This window comes from Alexandromys fortis, unplaced genomic scaffold (genome assembly GCF_014885135.2).
Source record: "Alexandromys fortis isolate MF-2015 unplaced genomic scaffold, M_Fortis_MF-2015_v1.1 scaffold_26, whole genome shotgun sequence".
Taxonomy (NCBI): Eukaryota; Metazoa; Chordata; class Mammalia; order Rodentia; family Cricetidae; genus Alexandromys; species Alexandromys fortis.
In genome coordinates, this window is record NW_026067894.1 from 12,763,717 (window position 1) to 12,788,041 (window position 24,325).

The window sequence follows — 24,325 nt, forward strand, 5'->3', positions numbered from 1 at the left end:
CTGTGCGAGACAGGGACACTCTTTTTAGATGGACCTTGTGTTCCGTTCCCTCCAGGCTTGGGTCAGCAGCAGTTTGCAGAGGAAGAAGAGGGAAGGACCCCCCCACACACACACACACCGCCGCAAGAGGGAATCAGATGAAAAACAGGATTGCCGCCAAGGGACACTTTTGGAGGGCCCCATGTCCTCAGGCCTCTTTGGCAGCTATATGGTGAAACCACCAAATGCCCTGTGTACAAGTCACCTGGCTAAACAGCTTGGAGCATTAGAAGAAAACCTGGTGTTTTTGCCCCACCTACCCTTGGCAGAAGATGCACTGCAGGGTGGCTTCCGGCATGAGTTTTAGAGTCAGATTTGGGATGGAAATTTGGCTCTGCTACCTATAAGCTATGAAATCATAGGTAAATTGCTTAACCTCTTTGGACCTGGACTTCCTATTCTTCCAGTTTTGAGCCATATCATATAGGGTAGGTATTAGTATCAAATAGAGTATTATATTTAAACCACACCAAAAAATAACCACCTTTTTCTTTTTTCTTTCTCTTTCTGTTTTTTTTTTTTTCTCAATGCCAGGTGCATAGTAGATGCTAGGAAATGGTGGCTGTCCTTAAATATTCTCTGTTGTCTGTTTATTGCTTTTAATGTCTCAAATGCTTTTTATAGTTTTAATTTCATTTATTCCTAACAATGAGCCTATGAGCAGGGTTCTCATCTTACAAGCAAGAGCTGAGAGGAGTCGCCAATGACATTCCCTATGCAGAAGGCTGAGGCTTCTGAAGCTGACAGATGAGGCATGATTCTTGCATATGAAGGGTGCCCCAAGATGCCAAGGCTGAGCAGATGACATGCCAGCAAGCATACGTGAGCACAGGAAGTCTATGAGCGCTCACCATGGACCGCTGAGAACTTTGAAAGGGACCCTAGAGGGCCAATGCAAAGGGTGTGCTACAGAGAGGGCAGGTGGCAAAGGTCCATGACAGATACACGGGTCAAGTCAGTCACGGGTGGGGGTGAGGAGAACAGACAAGAGTCTATTTGCTAGGCCGAAGCAGCCAGTCAGTATAAGAAATGCATTGTAAGCATGGCAGTTGGTATGCGGGTAGTGCGGCAGGGTCTCAAAGGTCCCATGGTTACAGTGATCCCATCAGCATGTCACATAGTAGGTCCTACTATGGAATAGTAGGTCCTACTATGGAAAGGGGCTTCTACATGGCCAGGAGGAAAGAAAAGACAATGTGAAGATATCTGAGCAGAAAGGAGACAACGGCATATAAGCAAAGACTGTGAGCAGCATGCCACCCATCAACTGGCTTTGAGCAAAACAGAAAGTGGGTCCAGAAAATGAGGGTGTCGACCTGGGTGGTGCAGCGGGTGAGACAACAGGTGTCCATGGTGAGCTTTCTCTGTGTGGCTCACTCTGGACTGGGGTGACCCTCAGTGCTGCCTGAGGCAGCTCTTCTGTTCCCTGCCTGAAAATCTCATTTTCAAAACAGCTCAGATTGTCACAACTTCTCATAGAATTTCAGCTCTTGTTCAGCTCCGTAACTCCCATGGTTTGGCATGGAGGTGGACACAAAAAGTGTCAATGAACATTTCTCGAGTTGAAGAGACAGATAAGAATGATTTGGGGGTGGCTGTTGATTATCCAGCAGAAGCCACGTCCTCTTCATTTGTGGAGTGGGATACTCATCATTGGGGTGAAAGGAGACACGTACATGCTGCGATTGGTTCTCTCTCTCTCTGTCTCTCTCTCTCCACACAGACACCTAGATGTACACATATATGCAGGCACTTGTGTATGAACACAATCATGCCCACCCATGCAGTGAAGGGTGTTAAGCAAAGTGCATCCCCCACAGTGCTAACAGATGTGTTCTGGATTTTCCCTTGAGCCCAAGGAAAGAGTTCACAATCTAAATTTGGTCCTAGAGTGGGCAGGTGAAAGAACTTTCAAGGCCAGTTCTACGATTGTAACATCCAAATCACTGACACTTGGGTCTGCAGCGGCACAGCAGGTCTACCTGCTCGCTTAGCTGGCTACTGCGTTCTTTCAGTGACAGTGTGACCATATAATTCGGCGGCTGCTTTGGGAGGAAAATATAGGACCCAAGAGTCCTTGAACCGTCACTACGTCCAGCCTACCACAGATGGAAATCTCCCTCTGCGATAAAACAGTTCCGTGGCAGGCCTGCCCATCAGAAGACTCCTTCTCTGAGCCAAGGCCTGAGGCGGGTTGAGGAGACCGAACAAAGGCCTGGCATCTGGAGCTACGGCTGAAAGGGATGCAGGATCCGCAGAGACCAACAATCACCTTTATAACTGCACACCTCTCTTCGCCTGTAGCCTTCCCCCTCACATCTGGGCCCGAGTGTTACCTAGAGCCCAGAGTTTGTTATCTAGAATGAGGACTCGAGGGACCAAGCCTCCTAGCTAGAGCCGTGGCCAGGCTCCTTTAGGTATTGGCTGCCCCAGGGTCTGGGCCCCTGGGACCCTCTGCCCTCCACGCTCCCGTCCTCCCAGCCCTAAAAAGGGCAGGGCCAGACCCTTTGCCTTCCCTTCCAAGGCCCAACATCTTAGGCTCTGCTCTCCTGCCCTGCCTCCCCTCCCCCACCCACCCTCTTTCAGGGCATAAGGGACCTTTTCTATTTGCACAGCCTAAAGAAGCTGGTTGCCAAGGTGACAGGAGCAGGAACAGCAGGGAGCTTGCCATGGGGGAGGGGCTTTGCCCCCAAACAGCTGTCAGTGGGAGCAGTCCCAGCTGGGGCAGGAGGGCTTGCCTCTCTGGAGGAAACACCCCCAGGGAAGATACATTCCTCTTTGCTACCCTGCTCCCCCCCACCCCCACCCCCAGTCTCCACTGCCTACCTTCCTCCTGGGGCAGCTAGCCAGCCAGCTATAAAAAATGCTCCGGTGTACAAAACACACTGCTCGCAGCGCTCTCCCCCTCCAGTGTACAGGGCTCTCTCACAAGCACAAGCATGCCTGCTCGACTCTCCCTCATTTGCCCCTTCCTCATGGCCGCACAGTGGGTCGGCTGGGCAGAAGGCCAGCAGTCACCTCTGCCTGAGGAACTGTGTAGTCTGACAGGTGCCGCTCTGCTCTGCCCCCCACCCCCATCAGGTTTAAAGAATTATTTCAGTCTTTTTGTTCCACAGGCCCAGAGAGGCCCAGTGGCTCCTAAGCCTCCCCCAGCTGCCTTCCTTTTGGGAGGTGGGAGTCGAGGGTGGAGAGGCTTGTGAAGGGGAGGGGGCGGGAGAGAAAGGAAGAATGGGCCAGACAGTGGGAGGCAGGAACAATGCCAAGCCCACTGATGTGTGTCTCTGGGGACAGGGTCTTTGTGTCCCTCAGCACACAGCTCCTCCACGGAAGGTTCTGTGGGGGCCACTGGCCTCCGCTCGGCATCACAGCCCACACCGTCAGGCTCCATCACACCCAGGCCTGTGACCCACAAAGCCTGCCGTTCCCTGTCCTTTACCTGTCCAGGGCTCAAGAACAGAGAGCTGGCCACTTTGCTCTACAGACCCCAGTCTTAGAACCAACCCACAGGCTCTTTGAGCTTGGCACTGGGGAGAGAAAGGCAAGGAGGCACCGGATCACGGAAAGAACCCAGGGTGGCACTTGATGTCTTGTGTGGTGCTGAGGGCAGTGGCTGTGGAGTGGGAGCCAACCCACGCTGACCACCTGAGTGACTTCGAGGGCTATACAGAGTAAGTTTTTGGGGAAACCTCCAGGGCCTCAGCTTTCCCATCTCCAGTACCGAGAAAGGGCTCTCCTAAATAAAGGTAGAGAGAAGTGACATGCACAAACTGCCGGCACGTTCTCCACCACAGGACAGACGGTCCCGGAGGATCTGTCCTCTCTCTCTGTCCAACTTCCTAGAGATCCCAGAGATGCCAGCAGCCTCCAGAGATGCTTAAGAACTTCCTTGTTTCGAACAACCCTTAGAATTTGGGGCTGGTTTTTCAATTTAGGGAGAAGCTACACTTGGCCTGGGCAGGAATGGGATTCCCAAGGTCCTGGGTCCAGAGATTGCTCCAGCTCTGGAACTTAGAAGGGGGCTTTGACCCTCCCTCCCCTCAAGGCTCAGGGATCCTTTTGGGAAAGGAGGCAGAAAGATTGTTAGAGCCAGAGGTGATGGTTATAATTCCAAGGAAACAGTGTCTCCTAGACACAACAGAGCTGATATGTATATGAACTCACAAAGACTGTGGTAACACGCGCAGGCCTGCACAGGTTCAAGCCAGACAGGGGCCCAGTGAGCAGAGGGGAGAATGACTCGGGCTCCCACCCCTAACCAAGAAGCAACTACACCCGAGAGCAGAAGAAGCACCAGTTTTCTCCAGTAGAGTTTCACTGGGTATATTAACCACTCTTTAGGATAGGTCCCATGCCCCAGATTTGTTGGCCAACACAAAACAAAGTCGATGGTATTTTTGTAGAATTTTTATCTCATTTTGCTTTGTTTGGGCATTTTTTTTTGTCTTATTGGTCTTTAGTGTATATATTTTGATTTCCGTTTTTGACATGTGTTTCTTGTTTTGCTTTTGGTTTTGTTTGCTTGGATTTTCTTGTTTGTTTTTTTGAAGGAGAGAGAAAAAAAAAGTTGGGTGGGTTGGAGGTGGGTGGGGAGGATCTGGGAGCAATTTGGGGAGGGGAAGAGATGATCAATATGTTGTATGAAAAAAATTTTCAGTAAGAATTTTTTTTTTAATGTAGTTAAGATTCAAAAGAGGAGGAGGTGTTTGCTCCCGCTGCAGAAGCAGCCTGCCTCAGCTGCCGAGGAGGTCAGGTCATGACTGTCAGCTGCTCTCTGCCATGCGCACCCCTTCAAAGTGTCTGTCAGGCGCAGCTCGCTCTCTTGCTTCTCTCGCTTCTCTTGCCTTTCTCTCTCTTGTTCCTCTTCCCTGTTCTGTCTGTCTGTCTGCCTGCCTCGCTCACGTCCCTTCTCTGACACTGCCTTTTGCTCTACCCCTCCCCCAATAAGCCTCTTGCACTAACTCTGTTGTGTGGTGTGTTTGCTTAGTGGCACACCTTAGCAGGACCCGCCAAAAGGCATCCACTTGCCTTTCTTTAAAAAAAAAAAAATACTTTTAGGAGGAGCTTTGGGGCCCTAGTTCCACCCTAATGTTCTCAACATATGTGGCTCCCCCTAGTCTGACCCCACCAGAATCTCAGTTTCTTTTTCCATTAAAGAACAAGACTGGGGCGGTCTGGGAAAAGGCAGTGCCAGACAGGAGGAAGACTGGGAACCGTGGACCTCTGCAGGGGGCGCCCTCCTCAGCTCAGCCAGGACCTATGCAAGGCAGTCCTGGGTGACTTCTGAAGTCTCTGAAGGGTGGAGAAATGACTGGCGCTGCCGTTGGCCCAAGCTTCCTTCTGCCCACCTGGGATGCCCACCCCTACTTGATCCTCTGGGCTAGTGCGACTCATGCTTCAAGACCCAGGAGCCAGTGGGGCGTGCTGGCGCATACCTGTAACCCAGTACTCGTGAGGCTGCACTGAAAGATCATATGTTCCAGGCTGGCCTGGGCTTACATAAAAAGACTCAGGTGCTGCTTTGCCTGAGAGACAGCCTCAGACCCATCCAGGCTGGCAGTGAGTAGCTGCCTGCCGCGCCCACAATGGATTAAAAACCTGAATGGATTTGCTCGTGGATCTGCCTCCCTCCTTTTAACTGCATTCTCTCTTATGTAAGAAATCATACTTTGACCTATTTTTTTTCTTTCCTTTTTGGTGACAGTGGGGATCAAAGCCAGGGTCTCACATATTCTAGAGAAGTGTCGTACCACCTAGTGACGCCCTAGTCCTACCCACCTTGGTTTTAATCTAGTAACACATTCTCAAGAAAAACTCAAAGGCCAAATGGATTCTATTGGATTCTAAGTGGTGTGGGTGAGGACGAGGGACAGTGGCTTTCTCAAGGAGTTGACCACAAGGACTGTCTTTAATCCAAGTGTGTGGTCCCTGCTATATTTGTTCCTGTGGTCAATAGTTTGCTCCTGTCCCTTAGACTGGAAAGTCTGCTTCCAGGTTCTGGGCGGGTTTTCTCACAAAGACTGACTGTAACAGTCAGTGCCGGGAGGTCCAGTGGGCAGGGAAGGAGGCTAGACTGAGCCTACGGATTTCTTCTCAATCTGAAATCAGCTCATCTGATTTTCAGTCTCTAGATTTGCTCTCAAGCATGGGGCAAGCTTTTCCCAGCTCCTTTCCTCCAGGCAAGGTGGTCCCCCCCCCACTCCCACAGGGCTCAGAGCTTAGACCCAGAACTGGCCACAGTGCCACCCTCCCTGAACTCCCTGGCCTTGGCACACACAGAAGAGGGGGCATGCCTGCCACACGTTAGTTAACTGAGGTCTGCTGAGGGATGAGAAAGTCAGCTTCCTGTGTCCCATCTGCCCATGTGGCTCTCACAAACTCTGGCCAGCCACATCCCTTTCACTAATTTTGGGGATCTCAAAATAGTCCAACTCCCAATCCCCACCCAGTCAGGACTAAGACTGTTACTAGCTCCCAGAGCTAGGGTTGGGTCACTGAGAAGAAGGGCTGGCTTCTCCTTAATGATGTGGTTTCATTCCTTAAAGGCAGACTAAGCACAAATGGAGCCTGGAGTTGGCAAACACCCCAGGATTGGGAGAGGACAGGGGAGAGGCTGGTGCCCTAACGCACACATGGAAAGGAAGGTTTAGACGGTCTTCTTGATCCACAACCCAGATTTCATCTTCCTGGGGCCTTACCTGGTGCAATGAGGGGGTGAGAAGCCACAGCAGGAACTGTCCGGCCGAGCACAGGCCGGCCGTCTATGTTCCCTGGCACGCTGCTGCCACCATCTCCTTTCCTGAGTGGCTCCGTCACACTGTCAGCTATACCAGGCTTGGCACCTGCAGGGGAACCCTGGGCCGTGTTCCTGCCCTGTGGTAGGGCAGGAAGAGACTGGCTACTGCTGGCTGTGGGTTTCAGGGCCAAGCTGGGCAGAACAGGCTGGGTGGGGGTAGGGCCGGAGGCTGCTGCCGCAGGTGTCTGCTGTGTTCGTAGGGTCAGGTTCTGTACCTGAAAAAAGAGGGGCCTGTGAGAGTCCAGAGAATACAGGAAGGAGAAATATCAACACACAAGCAAGAGGAAGTTAGGGTGGATCCAGGACTAGCCAAACACCAAAGGGGGTTGTAAAAGGAGAGACCAAGAGAGAGACAGAGACAGAAAAACACAGCAGACAGGGAAGCACACGGGGGTTTGGGGGTACTTAGGGGCTGAAGGAGGAACCAGGAGCAGGTGGAGTTTATAAAGAACACAGGAAGTATGGCTAGTGATCAGAACTGAATTCTGCCCCGCTGCGGCGGGCGGACAGGGGCTCAGAGGCCAACATCACTCCTGCTGGTACTGTCCCTCCTCCCGATTCGGTCAGAATTGACTGCACACTACTAAGGTGAGGCATGATACGGAAAAAGCCAGGACAAAAAACGGCAGGCAAGCAAAGGACCAGCTTGTCCTCACAACCAGGTTAACGCCAGGCGTTTCCAAGACAGCTACACATTTATTCAGCCCAGTCCCTGGTGCCCTCTGCTGGACACAGGGAGGCAGTGCAGGACTCATAACCTAGCTTCTCCAACCCTTGAGTTCGGGTCCCCATTCTGGAGATGGGGTGGGGAGACGGAGTAAGAGCTGTGTTCTCAGCTCCCACAGGTTTCTACACATAATAGCACCCATGTGTTGCAGCAACAGGCAGGAGGCCAGGACCCACCCCGTTCCTTCTCTCAGCGTGCCCCAGCTCCCAATCCCCACCTGACCGCCTCAGCACACTGCCCTCTGCTGTCTAACTATGTTTATTCAGAGGGGCCAAGGCGGAGGCCAGCTGGAAGGGAACTGAAGAGTGAGTTCAGGTTTCGTTTTGTTTTTTTAATCTACTTCCTAGAAGAGTCCCACCACTCCCAGCACCCCCATGACTACCTGTAGCCAACCTCCTACCACCCTAAGATCTGCCCACCCGCCTTCCCTCCCGCAAGTCCGGGATCCTCACCTGGGCAGGGGTAGGGGGCCGAGCGGGGGAGCCAGTGCTGAGCTCAGGCTGCACAGTAGCGACGGTGGCCGTGGGCGTGAAGATGAGCTGAGGGGACAAAGGAACAGTGCGGCCTAAGCTCCTAGCTACCTGCACCAAGTTACCTGGCTGGGCCTGGAATCACAGGAAGTGAGGCGCCTTTTACCTGCCCAGCGTGGACTTAGCCACAGGGCAGAGTAGTTTAGCCAGGGAGCAGGTGTGAAGGCAGCTAGGCAGATGTGAAAGCAGGGCACGAAGCCTGGAGAAGGCAGGAAGCCCAGGGAAATTGGACATCTTAAAAGGCTTGGGGTGTGACAAACCAAGCCAGACAGGTGAGGGGACAGGGTGCAAGAGCCCTCTGTGAGGACCTCATTCGGAGGGACCCTCAAGTCACCGTCTCCTCAACATCCCGGTGAGTAGGAATGTGAGCAGCTGCCACAGGCCCATTTCCCAGGTCTAAGCTACCTCTGACTCCGGGGCTACATCAAAACAAGAATCAAATCAGGTATGTGTAGTGGTCACTTTCTAGTCAAATTTTTTTTTTTTGATTCAGTGGGGCTGGGGGTGGGGGAGTCTGGAAGCCACAACAGCCGGGGAAGGAGGTGGCCTGGAGCTATGGTGACTGCACCGCATCTGGAGGGTGCAGGTCATGAGCCACCACTGGCTGGACCTCGACCTCGGTGTGGCTGTCTCTGCGTGCACGTGGATAAGCTGGTGTCTGGGCAGGGAACCTTCCCTTCAGCTCAATGGGGACATCTCCTGGCTCATTCCCTCTGTGCTTAGGGGACAGCAGATGGGCAGCAGGACCCCAGTGGGGCACTGAGTAAAGTCAAGTGTGGCTGCCAGTTGGCTGGGGACACAGAAGTCCGTGGGCTGCTGTCGGAGACATTGCCTGGCGAGGGGAAAGTGCCTACAGTGCCAGGCTCAAGACCAGGAAATGTGTGGCAACGAGACTGGAAAAGCTCCGAGCGTGATGCTCAGGCCAGAGCAGCAAAGGCAGGGCGGGGCCACACTGTCTTCAGAATGATGTGTCCAGAACTCACTTTTGGCATGGGGAGCATGAGCTAGGACTTGTCAATCAGAGCCCACCCTGGTTATGTGGTTGCTTCTCAGTCTGCTGTTGTCTGACCTAAGGACTCTTTAGGGGCAGGTACGAAGGCGCGATTGCAGGCATGCCCGTGCCAGCCCTGGTATGTTCTGCACAAATAAGCTCACCTGGCCCTAACTAGAGTGGGGCAAGCTGAGAGGCCCCAAGTTAGAGGACTGCCATGGGAGACAGCCACCTCTGTGGGGCGGCTCAGCTAGCACCCGTGTCTCCTCATCTCTGCGTTCCAGGCACGCATCTGGGCACGCATCCTGCACTGTCTGCCTAGCTAGTTCTGAGAAGAGGAGGGAAGCGAGGCACCACGGGTGACTTTCCCTGGCTCCATCTTGGATCTGACCCTTCCTGAGCCCTATGGCCTCCCATCAGCCTTTGGGCTTCTTCCGTCCCCTTCCTCGTGCTCCTGGTTCTCAGCATTCTCCGTTCCCCATCTCTAATCTCCCAGTTCCCCCTTTCCCGACCATGTCCCCGCCCGGGAGCACACCCAGGCTGCACATGCTCACCATCTGAGCTCTGAGGTACATCTGTGCTTGGCTGGCAGTCAGGGCAGGAGCGGACGTGTTGCCTAAGAGCACGGCCTGCTGGGCGAGGCCCGAGGCTGTGGCTGAATTGACGCTCTGTGCCCGGTTGATGAGCTGGGCCGTGGCAGGCGATGCTGCCAGGTTGAGCTGATGAGAAAGACATGCACATTAGGAAACAGGAGGCCTGAGGCAATGGTGTCCCCTCTGTTTTTTGCCTCCCTCTTCTGTTCTACGGCCTATGCTGCACCCTTCAGGACCAGCTCCTGCTTCTGGCTCTGTTCCTCTGACTCTGCCCCACAGCTGGCTGAGATGCACAGCTGCAGGGAGGACCCTGTGGTGCAAGCACAGAGTCAGCAACAGAGCCGGGACATCAGGAAGATCGTGGGGTGCTAATATCAGAGCCACAAAGAGCACCTGGATTTTTTTTTTTTCTGACAAGAAGAACAGATTCCAGCTGTGACCCTACATGGCTAAGGACTTCCCTCGACTAGATCCAGGAGCAGGGAGCATCTTAGGCAGGAGCCAGGCTACGGATGTGGACTCTGCCTGCCATTCTCATGCCCTACTCACTGAAGGAGATTGGGTGGGAGCCTGTGAGGACACACTGCTGCCGGAAGTGCTTCCTTGTCTGCTGGCCACCAGGCTTGCCTGAAAAAGAACAAATTCTGGTCACTAGTGTCATCTACCTCAGTCATTCATGGGCTTATTTTCCAGGAAGTGCTCTGGATAGTGATCAGGGGAGCAGCCCTTAGGGCCTAACCCCATTTTCCTCATCCACATGGGCCTTAGGCATGGTCCTAACCCCTTTTCCTTATCCACATGGGCCTTAGGCATGGTCCTAACCCCTTTTTCCTCATTTACATGGCCTTCAGCATGGTCCTGTTTCTCTCATAAACAACCAGTAATAACCAAATCTACCAGGAGGAGCCACTGAGAGCACTGGCACCCTGACGGTTGGCTATCACCAGTGCCCGGCAACCAACTCCAGCTCTCTGTCTCTCCAGCCCACCCACTCCATCTCATGAAGTCCATGGCACCACGTGAGAGTTTTGCACACTGGCACGTACAACCTGTCCCTCTCCTCTGGCCATCTGCTTCCAGACAGAAGTGTCACCCGCACAGTTACTTCAGCAGAGAGAGCTTCCCTCCCATCTGATGGAGGAGCAGCCTCCTGTCCTTGCTGCAGGCCACTCTCTTTGCAACGCAGACAAAGGGCTTGCTTTCTTACACAAGGGTTCACAGCACCCTTGCCTGACATTAACTTTGCACACAGAAGGTGCAGAAAAACCACTGTGTCAGGTGAAGGAATGAATCCACCAGTAAACGCATGTCTCCCTCAGTGGAAGGAGAGCATCCGCAGCTAGGCAGGCCTCTGGATAAGTCACTGAATGGGCTCACTCAGCACTTCCTGGGCCAGCAGGTGAGAAACCCCTGTTCCACTTGCCAGCAATAGGCCTCGGTGTCTGTTTCTCACCTGCTAAAGGTCACGTGGGGACAGCACCTGCTTCTTGGGGGCTTTGTGAGGGCCCTGAGAGGAACGGGGAGGCAGGGAGATGAAGTGCTTTCTCTCGTAGAACTCCCGCATTACCATCTAGTTCCCAAACCCGCCTGGGCACCGGGGCTGCCCGTCACTCACCTGCTGCACTGCCGCCAGGCTCTGGAGCTGCGCACTGCTGAGGTGGTGCTGCTGCTGCAAGGCCGCCGTCTGCAGCATGAGGTGCTGCTGTTGTGCAGCGTACATCTGCTGCAGGTACTGCGCAGCCGTACTGGGCTGCCTGTGCAGGGCCTGCTGGATCACCTGAGAAGTGTGGGGTGGGTGGGGGGACACAACAGGAGTGTCAGAGTTTTACATCTGCCTGTCTCATCTGTTGGACACCTGTCTCCAGCTCCTGCCTGGCAGGGTGCTTTGCCTCAGCTGCCAGTACCCCGCTGCTCAGCCTGCTCGGCGGGAAGTACAGCCTCCCGTGCCAGCCCCAGGACTAAAAACACTCAAAGACATTTTCCTCCCTTCTTGGCCATCTCTTTCATGGGATGCCATCTCTTTCATGGGAGGCCTGTGCAGGCCCTATCTCCGCTCCCCCAATCTCTGGTCCTAGGGTTGCCCCTGACCAGCAGAGACTGGTAGAGGGTTTCTGGTGAGGATCTCTCTGAAGTGGCTCCAGGGCTCTTGGCTAGCAGGCAGATGTCACAGATTCCCCAGAACCCCATGCTCTGCTGCGCACATTTCCCCATTCCCTTCTTCGGTGCACCCTGCTCCGAGACCCTGATATATGAACTCTGTCCTTTTGATCCCGCTGTCCTCAGATTCATCCTGTTCTTACTCCCTCACTAGGCCTGCTTCCCACTGCAGTAGGTGAGACTCTCTGGCTCCTCCTCAAGAAGGGGTCAGGAGGAACCCCAGTGGTTCTGCATGGGTGCTGAATACAGACCCATCAGAGCAGAAACCCCAACAGCCTTTTGCCAGAGTTCTGGTGAGCGACAGGAGGTGGACCTATTTGACCCAAATGTTAAAAATAGGAGCTGAAGACTCAGGTTTGAAGGGCAGGGGAAGAGGCTGGGATGAGAACAGGAACTGCAGCTTGATTAAGTGTGAAGCAGAGATAACTGGGAGAGGTGAAAGTCTGGAGTGTGGCCTGGTGTATAACAGAATCCCCAGACTTCCCACTTTCTGCTGTGGCTTCTCCCCCATTCATCCTTCTGGACCTAAGACCAACACAGCATGAGGTCGCTTGTCTAGTTTATCCAAACTGCAACAGCAGAGTTACTTGGAGTAAACATTTCTCAGGAGTAGTGGTTTCTCTATTCTGCCCTAGCTGCAAGGATGCCCAAAAAGAAACTATCGTGACTAACACCGAAGGGCAAAGGCTACCTGCGCTAGGTTTCTAGAGAGTTAGGTTCTTCTTTCATCACAGTGGTAAGTTGTTACCTCCTCTGAGACTTCGTTTTATCAAGCATGAACCTGTGCCTAACTACAAGCCATTTTTTTTTTTTTTTTTTTTAGTTTTTTGAGACAGGGTTTCTCTGTAGCTTTGGAGCCTGTCCCGGCACTAGCTCTTGTAGACCAGGCTGGCCTTGAACTCCCAGAGATCCGCCTGCCTCTGCCTCCCGAGTGCTGGGATTAAAGGCGTGCGCCACCACTGCCCGGCTACAGCCATTCTTATATGAAGATACATGTGGTCAGCCACGGTGGTTCGTGCCTGCAATCCCAGCTTTGAGAGCCTGAGACAGGAGGATCACTATGAATTCTAGACCAGCCTGGACTGAATAGTGAGTTCCAGGCCAGTCTGGGATACAGAGTGAGAACCTTTCTCAAAATAACAACAAAGATAGATATGGAAGCTAGTTCCAGGCACGTGACATAACAGGTGGTGTACAGGATCACAGCCACATTTTGGGACTGTGTCTAGCTCCCTGGTGGGTCTCACAGATAGCACTTGGAAAACTTCGGGGAAGAGGTGATAGAAAGAGGTGATAGAGCCTCAAAGACTAGGGATTGTTTGGGGTCACCTGTCTTTGAAAATCTTAAATGTGTGTATGTGTGAGCATATGTATGTGTGTGTATGAGTATTGTGTGTGCTGTGTATGTGAATGTGTACTGTGCAAGTGTTGTGTATATGTGTGTGTGTGTATTGTATATATGCACATGTATTGTGTATTGTGTGTGTGTGCAGGTGCATGCGTGTTTATGTGCATGTGTTGTGTATGTATGTGTGCATATGTTCTGTAGGGTGTGCATACAGGTGCATGTGTGTGTATGTGTGAGTGTGTGTACTGTGTATGTGTGAGTGTGTGTTTTGTATGTGTAAGTGTGTGTATTGTGTACATGTGGTGTCCGTGCGCGCACACATGCGCGCGCATGTGACTGTGTATAAGGAAACTTGAGGTCAATGTCAGGTGTCATCCTGGATCACTCCCAACCATGTTCTCCCCTTCTGAGTCAGGGTCTTTCACTTCTGGAGCTCACTGGTTAGGCTAGGTGGCTGGCCAATGAGCTCCGAGGATTCACCTGTCTCCATCCCTCCCCCCGCCCTCCCCCCCCCCCGCCAGAAACACTGGTGTTACAGAGTTTCCTTAAAGTGGGTGCTGGGGACCCAAGCTCAGGCCTCCATGTTTGCATAGCAGGCATTCACTGCTGAGCCGACGTCGCAGCCCCTTACAGTTGTCCTTTAGGGGGCAATGGCCACTTAGACGGCCAGCCTTGCTTTCGGCTGAGTGACTCCCAGTCACCTTGCTTTGCTTTACTTGTCTGCCCTCAACGCCTTCACACTTCTGTTCTCCACAGACAACACCCTCACCATCCCTCGGGGAGCCAGGCTCTTCTGATCTAAGTTCTCTCTCGGCCTCCTGTGTTGGACCCATCTAACATCACTTCCCCCCTTTTAATCATGCACAAGTCTGTACCCACTGGCCCACTCCCTCTGCCCATCTGGAACTGTCCTGGCTTCCTACCAGACCACGCCAGCGCTCCTTCTGGGCAGCCTTGTCGATGAAGGGACATAATCCCAGGACAATTACGGTTTTACCTGCACAGTCTGCCGGTCAGGAATACCACTGTACACAGAAATCTGGGGTGCAGGGGGGCGGCCACTGCCACCACCGCTGCTGCTGCTGCAGCCGCTGCTGCTACTGGTCCCGCCGGTGTTGCTGGTGGCACTGGCCCGACTGGATGTGTGGGAGACTGGCAGCTCGTTCTCCATGGTCTATGAGGGGCAGTCAGGACACTCAGGTGGCAGAAGAGCAGGTGGGTGCTGGGGAGGAAGGGAAGGGAATGGGAAGTTAGCAAATGTTTGTCACACATGCACAAACATCTGGCCCTCCGTGCCCTGGGCTTCTGAATCTGTGACTTCAGTCACCTTGGATGGAAAACACTTGGGAAAAAAACTGTCTGAATGAAACGCGTGAACCCTTCTCTTGTTAGTCTCCAAATAACGCAGTGAGCCTACTCAGAATTTTTATCTTGGAAAACATCTGGGGCTTATTTAAGACACATGGGAGAGTTACATGGGTACATGCATTTGTGTAAGGGACTTAGTCATCTGGGTGGGCAGCCTGAGAACGGTCCTCCTGAGGATAAGCAAGCGAGACTGGCCAGACACACCAGCTTTCCAAGCGACTGCCACGGCCACTAATGAACTCAGGGTTTTTGTTTTATTTTGGTTTGACTTTTAGAGATAGACTCTCTATTGGCAGGCCCCTGCTGGTCTCAAACTTGCAATCCTCCTGTCTCCACCTTCTCAGTGCTGGGATTCTGTGCATGCAGCCCTTGTCTGGCTCTGAACTGAGGCTTTGAGTCACACTGGCACCCAGAAGAAAAGGGCCAGGCTGGGTCCTTTAGGGGATTTTGAAATTGGTTGTGTCTGGTTCTAAAGCCTAGGGCATGTGCCATCTGCCAGAAGAGATAAAACTAGTAATGGGGGAGGATTTCTGATGTGTTCTCCAGGGGCCACCTCACACCTGCCAACCTCTTTGTCTTTGGGACTGATAAACTGAACACCAGAATTTACACCAGGTACACACAGCTCAGGCGGTGTAAGAAGTGGGATGAAAACCCTCTAGAGAGCAGAGAAGAGCCGAATCAGAGGTGAGGAGCTGACAGAAGTAGTTTCTTTGTTTTGTTTTTTCAAAGGCCAAGTGCCTGTCTGCAAACTGTGCCTGTGACCTGGGTCACCCAGCAGATCGTCTGTTTTTACTGCCGAGGGGCCCTTGCCCAAGAATTCCTCTGCCCTGACCTAAACTGGAGCCAGGCTTCACCAGGGCTACTCGCTCATTAAGAACACTTGTGGGTGATGATGAGGGAGATGCAAGGGCCAACAGTCTAGCTAAATCAGCGGGTACGGAGCTACGGCGCCTGGCTCTGTTGAGATCCATCTTATCTGTGTTCCAGGAACAAGAAACCAGGCTGATGAGAAGCAGCACGAAGCCCTGTTCCCGGCCTTGCAGAGACCAAAAAACCAGCTGTCAAATGTAACTTAAAATTTTGTTTAGGGCTGGAGAGATGGCTCAGAGGTTGAGAGCATTGCCTGCTCTTCCAGGGGTCCTGAGTTCGGTTCCCGGCAACCACATGGTGGTGGCTCACAACCATCTGTAATGAGGTCTGGTGCCCTCTTCTGGTCTGCAGGCATACATGCAGACAGAATATTGTATACATAATAAATAAATATTTAAAAAAAAAAAAAAAAAAAAAAAAATTTTTTTTAAAAAAAAAATTAACTTGTGGATGCATGTGTGTGGTGGCCCTACATGCATGCTTGTTGTTTTCCAGGATGTGGAGGTCCAAGGGTGATGTTGGGGATCTTCTTCATTTCTCTTCACCATGCATAAGGAGGCAAAGGCTCTCACTGTTTGGCTGGTTTGACTAGCCGGATTGCTCCAGGAATTCCCTGTCTCCTCATCCCACAACGTGGCAAGTTACAGGCAGGCATTTGTACAGGTCCTAGGGATCTGAGTTCGAGTCATGACGCTTCCCCTGCTGAGCCATCTTGTCTCCTCATCTCCCTTATCTCCAGCTCTCTACTGTGATCTCAAATAAACCAGCAAATGCCAGGCGGTGGATGCGTACGCCTTTAATCCCAGCACTTGGGAGGCAGAGGCAGGCGGATCTCTGTGAGTTCGAGACCAGCCTGGTCTACAAGAGCTAGTTCCAGGACAGGCTCCAAAACCACAGAGAAACCCTGTCTCGAAAAACAAACAAACAAACAAACAAACAAACCAGCAAATGACAGCTCTCTCCAAACACAGGCTGCCCAGCAGGGTCCTCATCTCCCTTTCCCTAAACGGTGACCAAAACTTGCATTCAGCTCACACTCTTAAGACATCTTAGCTGAAGCATTTGCAAGAAGACAAATGAGAAACAGGCAGACACTGGGGAGGAGAGGATGCTCAGGTCCTGGGTTTGGCTTCTCGTCTCTGCTTTTGGTTGAACGGGTGCTGTAGGTGTGTTTTCAGGCCTGGTGGGCAAATGCTAGCACTATTCCTCTGTGGAAGTGGGGCCAGCGAGAACAGCATGGCTCCCACGCCCTTAGCCACCAGGGGACACAGCTGTCTCCTCCCATTGCTGGTCAGTGCCCACACCTTCTCTGTTGGTCTTGCTTGTAGGTTCTCACGTCAGCTCCTCTGTCTCACTTGGCTTTGCTCCCAGCCCTCTGTCCATCTGTGCCCACACTCCCCTCTGTCCCCACTCATCCTGTCCTGTGTCCTCGGTCTGCACACGCCCCTCTCGCTGTGCTCTCTGGGATAAAGCATGCTCCCCGATTCCTGCTTTTCCCTTTTGGATGGATCCTGCCCACTAATGAGCCCCTCCCCACCAATCTTGATCTCTCCGCTTTCTCCAGCCCCGTTGCCCCTTACTTCCCACCAAGCTGCAGCTGGTGGGCTCAGGATTATCAGGACCTGAAAAGTCTTGGACACCTTGCAGCTTTGCGGCCTGGACTCACTGCTGAGGTTACTTCTCTGTCCCTGTCCCCCAGATGCCTTCCTCCTTCCGGTTGTCTTAACCAACTCTTCAGATCAGCAGCCCAGCGTGAGTCCCAGGGAACAGCATGGGATATGGCTTCCTCTAAGTCCTCCTGCCCCTCTGTATTCAACCAAATTTCTCTCAGGCCACCCAGCTGGAGGGCCACTCACACACGTGGTGCTTGCCTCTGTCGCACACTCGCAATGGACTACTGCCAGGAAGTCACTTGCTTGGGGGTCTGCCTCCTGCACCCCATCATGTCACACGTACACACACATGCCTGAGGGTCCTTCTGCTCACTACGAGTTTAGTTTCCGCTTTGCCTGCAGAAATCTCCCACTTGTTTCAAACATTAGCCATTTGTGAGTTAATCACACCTTACGGTATCTACAGTATCCATAGAGATGACTGAGCACCGCCTCCCATTAAACTCTACAGTAGATGCTTCAGGGCTAATCAAGACCACTATTTCCGGCAGTTATTAACATCCCAGCTTAGTCAGTAAGAAAGGGACTTAAGCCAGGTTTGGTGACACACACTTGGAATCCCCATACTGGTGGGGGGGGGAGGCAGGAGGATTGCTATGAGTCTAAGGTCAGTCAGGGTTAAATGGTGACTTTCGGGTTAGTTTGGACTGCAGAGGAAGACTCTGTCTCAAACTATAGATGCAGACACACACAAATGGGGAGGCAATGTCTAATTTATCTAAGGTCATCGCAAAACTGACATTCTACAAATAGGTATGACTTCAAAGCAGGTCCCTGCAACTTCAGGTGAATCTGACCCGGCCACTGTTTCGGTGACACCGGGACCAGTCCACGTCAGAACATACCAGAGCAAGTAGCCAAGATGTCTAGACTGAACCCTAATTACTAACGTTCACCAGATATTTACACACACAACCTCTTTATATCATATATGAGTATAATACATACATGATATTATTTATGCATGTGTACACATCAACCAGTTCAAGAACTCAGTACCACAATTTCCCTTGCTTTCCTAAGCAAGGCCAAGGCCTAGTTTCTGAGGACAGAATGACTTTCTCGAGGGCACATGGCTTGGATTCTCCTCCAGGATCCTGGGCAGCATCCCCAGCCAGCCATGGTAATGGAACCTACTCGGCCAGGGGCCTGGAGCTCACCCTGAGGTGAAACCAGCAATGAGCTGGTCTCCTCATGAGCCTCGGGTCGTGAATTTGGGAAAGAATTCAAGAGTGGAGCACGGCAGAAGCTTCCCGCCTCCTGTTCCTCTGGTTTGTGTGGCAAAGCCGTCACATCTCGGCGCTCACACCTCCTTCCTGCCTCAGAGCTCTGGGCAGGTGGGAAGAACAGGAGGCTTCCTGGAGTGTTAGCCAGAGCTACTGACATGTCTGTCTGAGAACTCCCATTAAGGCCTGCTGCCACAGGAGAAATTGGAATCCGTAAATTTCACAGCACCTAGGCTTTAAACATTTATCCACTCCTACTCAATTTCCTTTTACTTCCTACTCTCATTGCCCGTTTCTTCCTCCTAATGACTGCCTTATTTCTTTCCAAGGCCACCCACCCCTGTGGACTCCCACTGTGAACCACAGCCAGTCTCTCTGATGGCTGACAGCCAGAACAAGAAATCTGTTTTTCCCTAGTTCCAACTCACTGTGTGGTTCTGTGTGAGCCTGAGCTCCAAAGGCTGCAATTCCTGTCTCAGTTGATCCTCCCTCCCAACCACAAGGGACCACTTTGAAGGATGTGCTGACTGGAACTGGCTTCGATAGCGATCTTATTACAGGTCTTGGCCGCCCACAGGGCCCGAGACCCTGGCAGCTGGAGAAACGCTATGGTCCTGCCCTTTCAGGAGCCGCCAAGTCTAGGAAACACTAGGCCTTTGTCCCCAGGGTCGGGGAAATCCATTTGCTGTGGATTATGGCTGTGATAGCGTCCCAGAGAAGCAGAGGGGAAAGATACTGAACACAGCTCCTCAAGCCGAGAGAGCCCATGGGTCCAGTGGAGTGAGGCTTGCTAATGGAATTAGGGCTTGGCAGGAAGGGGGAGGGCTAGTGAGCCATCATGGCTGCTCCCAGGGTCAGCGTATCGGCCCGTGTGCTGAGCCTGAAAAGGCAGCATGGAGGGTGCCTCCCCTTGAGGGAGAGGACATTAAGAGAGAATTGGGAGCTGGGGAAGACTTCCTTCTGCCTCCGAGTTGCAGCATGAATGTCACAGTGCTCGGACAGCAGTGTGAAGTCATGGAGACACTGGGGGAGCTCAAACCTCACCGCTCCCTCCTGACCCCCATCCTCAGCTACCTGCCCTGTCTCTCAGAAACTGGGGTAAAGAGGACTGGGGAATGGCTCAGTGGGTTAGCATGAGGAGAAGAAGTGGAACCGCAGAACTTAAAAGGCTGGATGCGTCTGTGTGCACTGGGCATCCCAGCAATGAGTGGTGGGGTACAGAGGTGGTAGGATCCCGGGGCTTACTGGCCAGCTGCCTAGTCAAACCAGTGAGAGACCCTGTCTTAGAAAATAAAGTGGAAAAGCAATCAAGGAAGACACCTGGTATGAACATCTGGACTCCACATGCATGCGTGCACTCGTACGCACGCACGCAAACACACATGAGCACATACACACATGGTGAGGGCAGGTAATCAAGGAAAATAAAGCAAGAGAATTGTTGAAAGGCAACAAAGACAGATGTGAAGGAAGACCCCCTATTCTAGGAATGCAAATAATGGTTTCATAGGAGAACACAACAGCGTACACTTCTTACAGACGGTCTTCCTGACGGGGCCTGCCTATTTCCTGGTACCTTATAGAAGGCAGCTTCTGTCGAGCATTTATACTCCAGCCTGGTGCTGATCTGTTGAAGAACGCGGAGAAGAAAGAGAAAGATTTGATCTCATGTGCAGACACATTAGGGGGAGGTCCCGCTGGGTCAGGCTGGAGACTGAGGTGTGAGGGTGGGTTTGTCTTGGCTCAGACAGCTGTAGTCTCACTGCCCTGAGGCGGGGAAGTTGACAGAGTGGTGAGAAGAGGCCAAGACTGGAGTGCATTACTGTAAGCCATGCAGGAAACCAGAGGGAGGAGCCCGGCTCACGACCACTCCATCTCAGAATTCCAGTCCCCTGAGAGGTCAGCTGTGCTCTCCGAGGTCAGACCACCTTGCTGGTCATGGCAGTCCTAAGAGTACTGAAGTCTACTGTCTGCTTTAACCCTGATGACTGAACAAGGTCAAATGGAGCCTGCAGAAAAGTTACAGAGATACACACCACAGTTTTGTCACCATGAGGGCTCTGTGTGCTTCACCTCCGGGGCTCCTAAAATGTGGCCTTGAGCAAGCTCTTCAAAAATGTCAGCTTCCAGGCCCCACTTCAGACCTACAGAAGCAGAAATTCCAAGACTAGGGTTTAGCAACCTGTTTCCTGGTCATCCATGAAGGATCTCTGATGCCCAGAAGTCTGAAAGAAACTGTAAGAAGACCACTCTAAGACTCTAAGAGAGGAAAAAGGAACGGCCATGTGCATATGAAGTTCCTCAAAGAGGGGGCTAAAAGTTAGACAATGAGAAGAGAGGGGAAGACGTTAAGAGTATCTCCCCTGATAAAAATCAAAAAGCACCTGCATAAAGAAGGGGTCTGTGCCGGCCACCCTCAGAGACCTTTCTGGAAGGCGGTGGGTGCAGCTTTCAGCATTCCGTTTTCACCATGCCCTCTGTGCCCCACCTCCTGGTCCAAATCTGCTTATCCCGTGCCAGTTGGTCACAGTGTCTGTGCTTCCCAGAGCCCAGCCTTGGCTTGGTGTGTCTTCACCCGACCTTTGTCACACTTAGTTCGTGTGTGTGTGCTCATAGGCACACTGTGGGGTCAGAGGACAACTTGTGGGTCTCAAGGACTGAACTCAGGGCGCCAGGCTTGGTGACAAGTGCCCTTACCCGCCGAGCCATCTCACTGGTGTCCTCACTCTCTTTGATTTGCCCCAGCGGGCACTGACTGGTATTTTCATTTATACTGAAATTACCATTTACACTATGGCTGGCCAGCAACAGCGGATGCTTGCTGAGTGAAGAAGAAACAGGCTGGAAGCCCTGCCTGCTGGTACACTTCACTCTTGACGAGAGCGCTCGTCCAAGTGAGACTCCAAGACACCCTTGTCACTGTTCTGTGATCTCGACACTTTTGAAACTCTGACTCAGCAGGGACACATTTACTCAAAATTGTTCAGTCTCAATGAACAGGACTCGAATAAACTCATATCAACTTGGGAAAGGAGTAAGAAGGAACAGAGGAAGGAGATGTTGACGTGATGGCTGTGGAGACCCAGGCCCTGTGACAGGCACGCACAGGAGAGCCTGGTCAGACAGCCTGGGGTCAAGCCCCAGCCACACCATCTGTTAGCTGAGCTTGAAGCATCTGCACAGGCGGAGACAACATCCTACTTCACAGACTCTGCCAAAAAGAACCAAAATGCATAGACCCGGGAAACATTTTTTAGACAAAACCCACAGCAATTCAGTATGCTATGAGTTCAGAGATGGGAGAGTCGAGAACGGTGAAAAAGAGAACTAACGGGACACAGGCATATAAATGCACCCTGGCCACGTCGCCCTTCTTCTGCCTCATGAACAGGGAGTAAGCAGCATAGACTTCACGCTTGTTTTAAAGAGTGCATATATTTTTGAGACAGGGTTTCACTGTGTAGCCCAGGGTGGCCTGGGACTTGCTATCTAGATCAGGATGGCCTTGAACTCAGAGCCACCAGCCTCAGCTCAAAGGCATGCACCACCACACCCGCAAGAGAATAATATCTGGAGGGCAGTAAAGAACCCAGCGCAAGTGGGCACTGGGTCCCAGCCTTGCTCATGCCGGGCTGGTGCTAGACCACTGAGCTCCACCCCCAGCTTGCTTTGTGAGAGGCTCCCCAATTGGCTTTGTGCTCACTCTGTAGCTCAGGTAGGCTCTGAGCTTACAACCATCCTGCCCCAGTCTCTGGAGTGGCAACCATTACAGATCTGTACACTACCATGTCTGGCTAGAGTCAAGCTCATCCATCCATCCATCCATCCATCCATCCATCCATCCATCCATCCATTCATTTATGCGTATGGGTGTTTTGCCTGCATGTACGTATGCACAACTTATGTGTCTGGTGCCCACAGAGGCCAGAAGAGGGCATCAGATTCCCTAGAATTGGACTGTTGCGAGCTACCATGTGGATGCTGGGAATCTTCCTCTGGGAGAGCAACCAGTGCTCTGACCTGCCACCTCTCCAGCCCCCTAGAGAAAATCCTTTATGCTATATCAGTTATTTGTTTCTTAAGTAGTCCTAGTAGAACTCTACATTTTTGGGACTTGAACACAGAAATCTTAGCAGCTGAGGCGATAGAAGACTACTATGAGAATCTCTCCATATTGAATCTCCATAGGTTGTATATGTACACGCATGTGCACATACACACACGCACATGTGTACACAGGGCACATGCATGCACACACATACACACATGTACATGTGAACACACATACATGCATACACACACCCCAGTCCAAGGTAAACTGAAAACATGCAAGAGTGTGGTGCACATGCGTGCGCATGGGCTCATGCACAGTGTCACAATGCTCTCATGAACATATGTGGGCTGAGAAAGGAGGAAAGCGAGAGATTGGAAGCTAGTCGCTTAGGTTTCTAATGCCATGCCTTCCGCTCGCAGCGCTTCCGATGTGTAGAGTGGAGATTGCTCAGTAAGTGTTCTTAGGGTTCCTGCTCACGCAGTGGCTGTAGAAAGACACTACGTCACACTACACATTACACTACAGACAGGTGAAATTTGGGCTTCCTTCCTCCGCTCTCCTTCCAGTCTCTGACTACTTTGGCTCAGCCCACTTGCTAGAGGATTCAGACAGCCATCCGAAGGGGCTTTCTCCAGCTCTGTTTTGCCTCAACAACTTCTCGTGCCAGGTGGTCAAGTCCTGGGATCAGAAAGCAATTCCAGAGGGCAGAGGATGTGGCTCAGTTGGTACAATGCTTCCCCAGCAAGCAGAAAGCCCTGGGTTCAATCCCCAGAAACTGTCTTGGCTACAGAGAGTTCACACACACGTACATATACATTTTTTGAAAAGCAAATCTCTAAAGATTAATGAAATAAATTAATATTTCAGAATGCTTAGGTCCACCTCTTGGGACTCTCCATCCCCATTTGTCCCAAATAATGGCCTTTAATCGCCATTACTATTCCTACAAGTCCAGTAGGCCTGTGCTCTACTGTGACCACCAGCCTTTCTCTAAGCACATTTGTTGGCTTTACTGAGATCACGGGGCTATGTCCGTTTCCTGTACTCCTAAGGACTCTCTCCTCTCTGCAGAAGGATGGATCCAAATGGGTAGAAGCAACATCTCACCCTTTCCTGCTGCATCTAACTCTAACCTCCTTCCTTTCTCATGGTTATAAATTGTAAGCTGTCAGTCTTGACTGAGGTCTCCAGGATGAGAGGAAGGGAGACTACAGTGGTTAGGAAGCAGAACGGGGGCAACTTCCCTGAGTGAGGCTGTTTTTCCCTGTGGCGCTGTCTAAGCAGAGCTGGGCGGTCCAGGGAGGTACAGTTCACAAGGCAGCTCCTCCAACACTGGTGTGATGTGACTTCCCGAAGATGCTTTGCTGGACTCCAGGAATGCACCTGGACGAGCTGTAGGCGCCTACAGTTTCTAGCTCTGCCACATAGCAATGCTTTAAAGGCTAATACTGTTAGTTTATTTCTCAAGGTGCGGGGCAGGCCCTTACTGGGTTTACTTAACAAAGAAAAGAGAGAATTCTGTCAGTATGAACTCCCTGGTGCTCACCATCCACTTACAAGGGAGGCAATCGCCATCCTCGCACATGGATGGGGCAGCCAGGAGGCAGCCCAATAGGAGAGCTGATTTCCTTCATCACCATCCAACCAGCTCACTCACTAACTCATTTATCTTTTCCTTATTTATTAAACACTCATTATGTACTTGGTACTGGATAGAAAACAAAAGTGATTGATTCTGCTCTCTCGACGATTATCAAGTGATTGATAAAAGATGAATCCATAAATTTATCAGGGGTTAGAACACTCGAGGCTTCCCCCCCCAAAAGGGCCAGATAGTATGTAAGCTGCGCTTTGCAGGACACATGCAGCCTCTACTGAAATTCTCTTTCCGCCTACCCTCCACTTAAAGGCCCAAGTTCCGTTATTCAGCCCGAAGGCTCTCCACAAGGTATT

At 51.9% G+C, this 24,325-nt stretch overlaps 1 protein-coding gene across 2 annotated transcripts in view; it reads right to left on the reverse strand.

Moving 5' to 3' along the window:
- The window catches only part of Phc2 (polyhomeotic homolog 2), a 98,995-nt gene that overhangs the window by 35,721 nt on the left and 38,949 nt on the right, over positions 1-24,325 (reverse strand). The window contains exons 2-7 of one of the 2 annotated variants that reach the window (XM_050152754.1): positions 14,176-14,400; positions 11,289-11,450; positions 10,223-10,300; positions 9,635-9,799; positions 8,012-8,098; positions 6,735-7,047 (exon numbers count right to left, since the gene is read on the reverse strand). In XM_050152754.1, the coding sequence (XP_050008711.1) occupies positions 6,735-7,047; positions 8,012-8,098; positions 9,635-9,799; positions 10,223-10,300; positions 11,289-11,450; positions 14,176-14,349 (979 nt within the window). In that variant the 5' untranslated portion in view covers positions 14,350-14,400. The remainder of the gene's footprint in view (positions 1-6,734; positions 7,048-8,011; positions 8,099-9,634; positions 9,800-10,222; positions 10,301-11,288; positions 11,451-14,175; positions 14,401-24,325) is intronic. The other variant, XM_050152764.1, reaches the window with a different exon arrangement.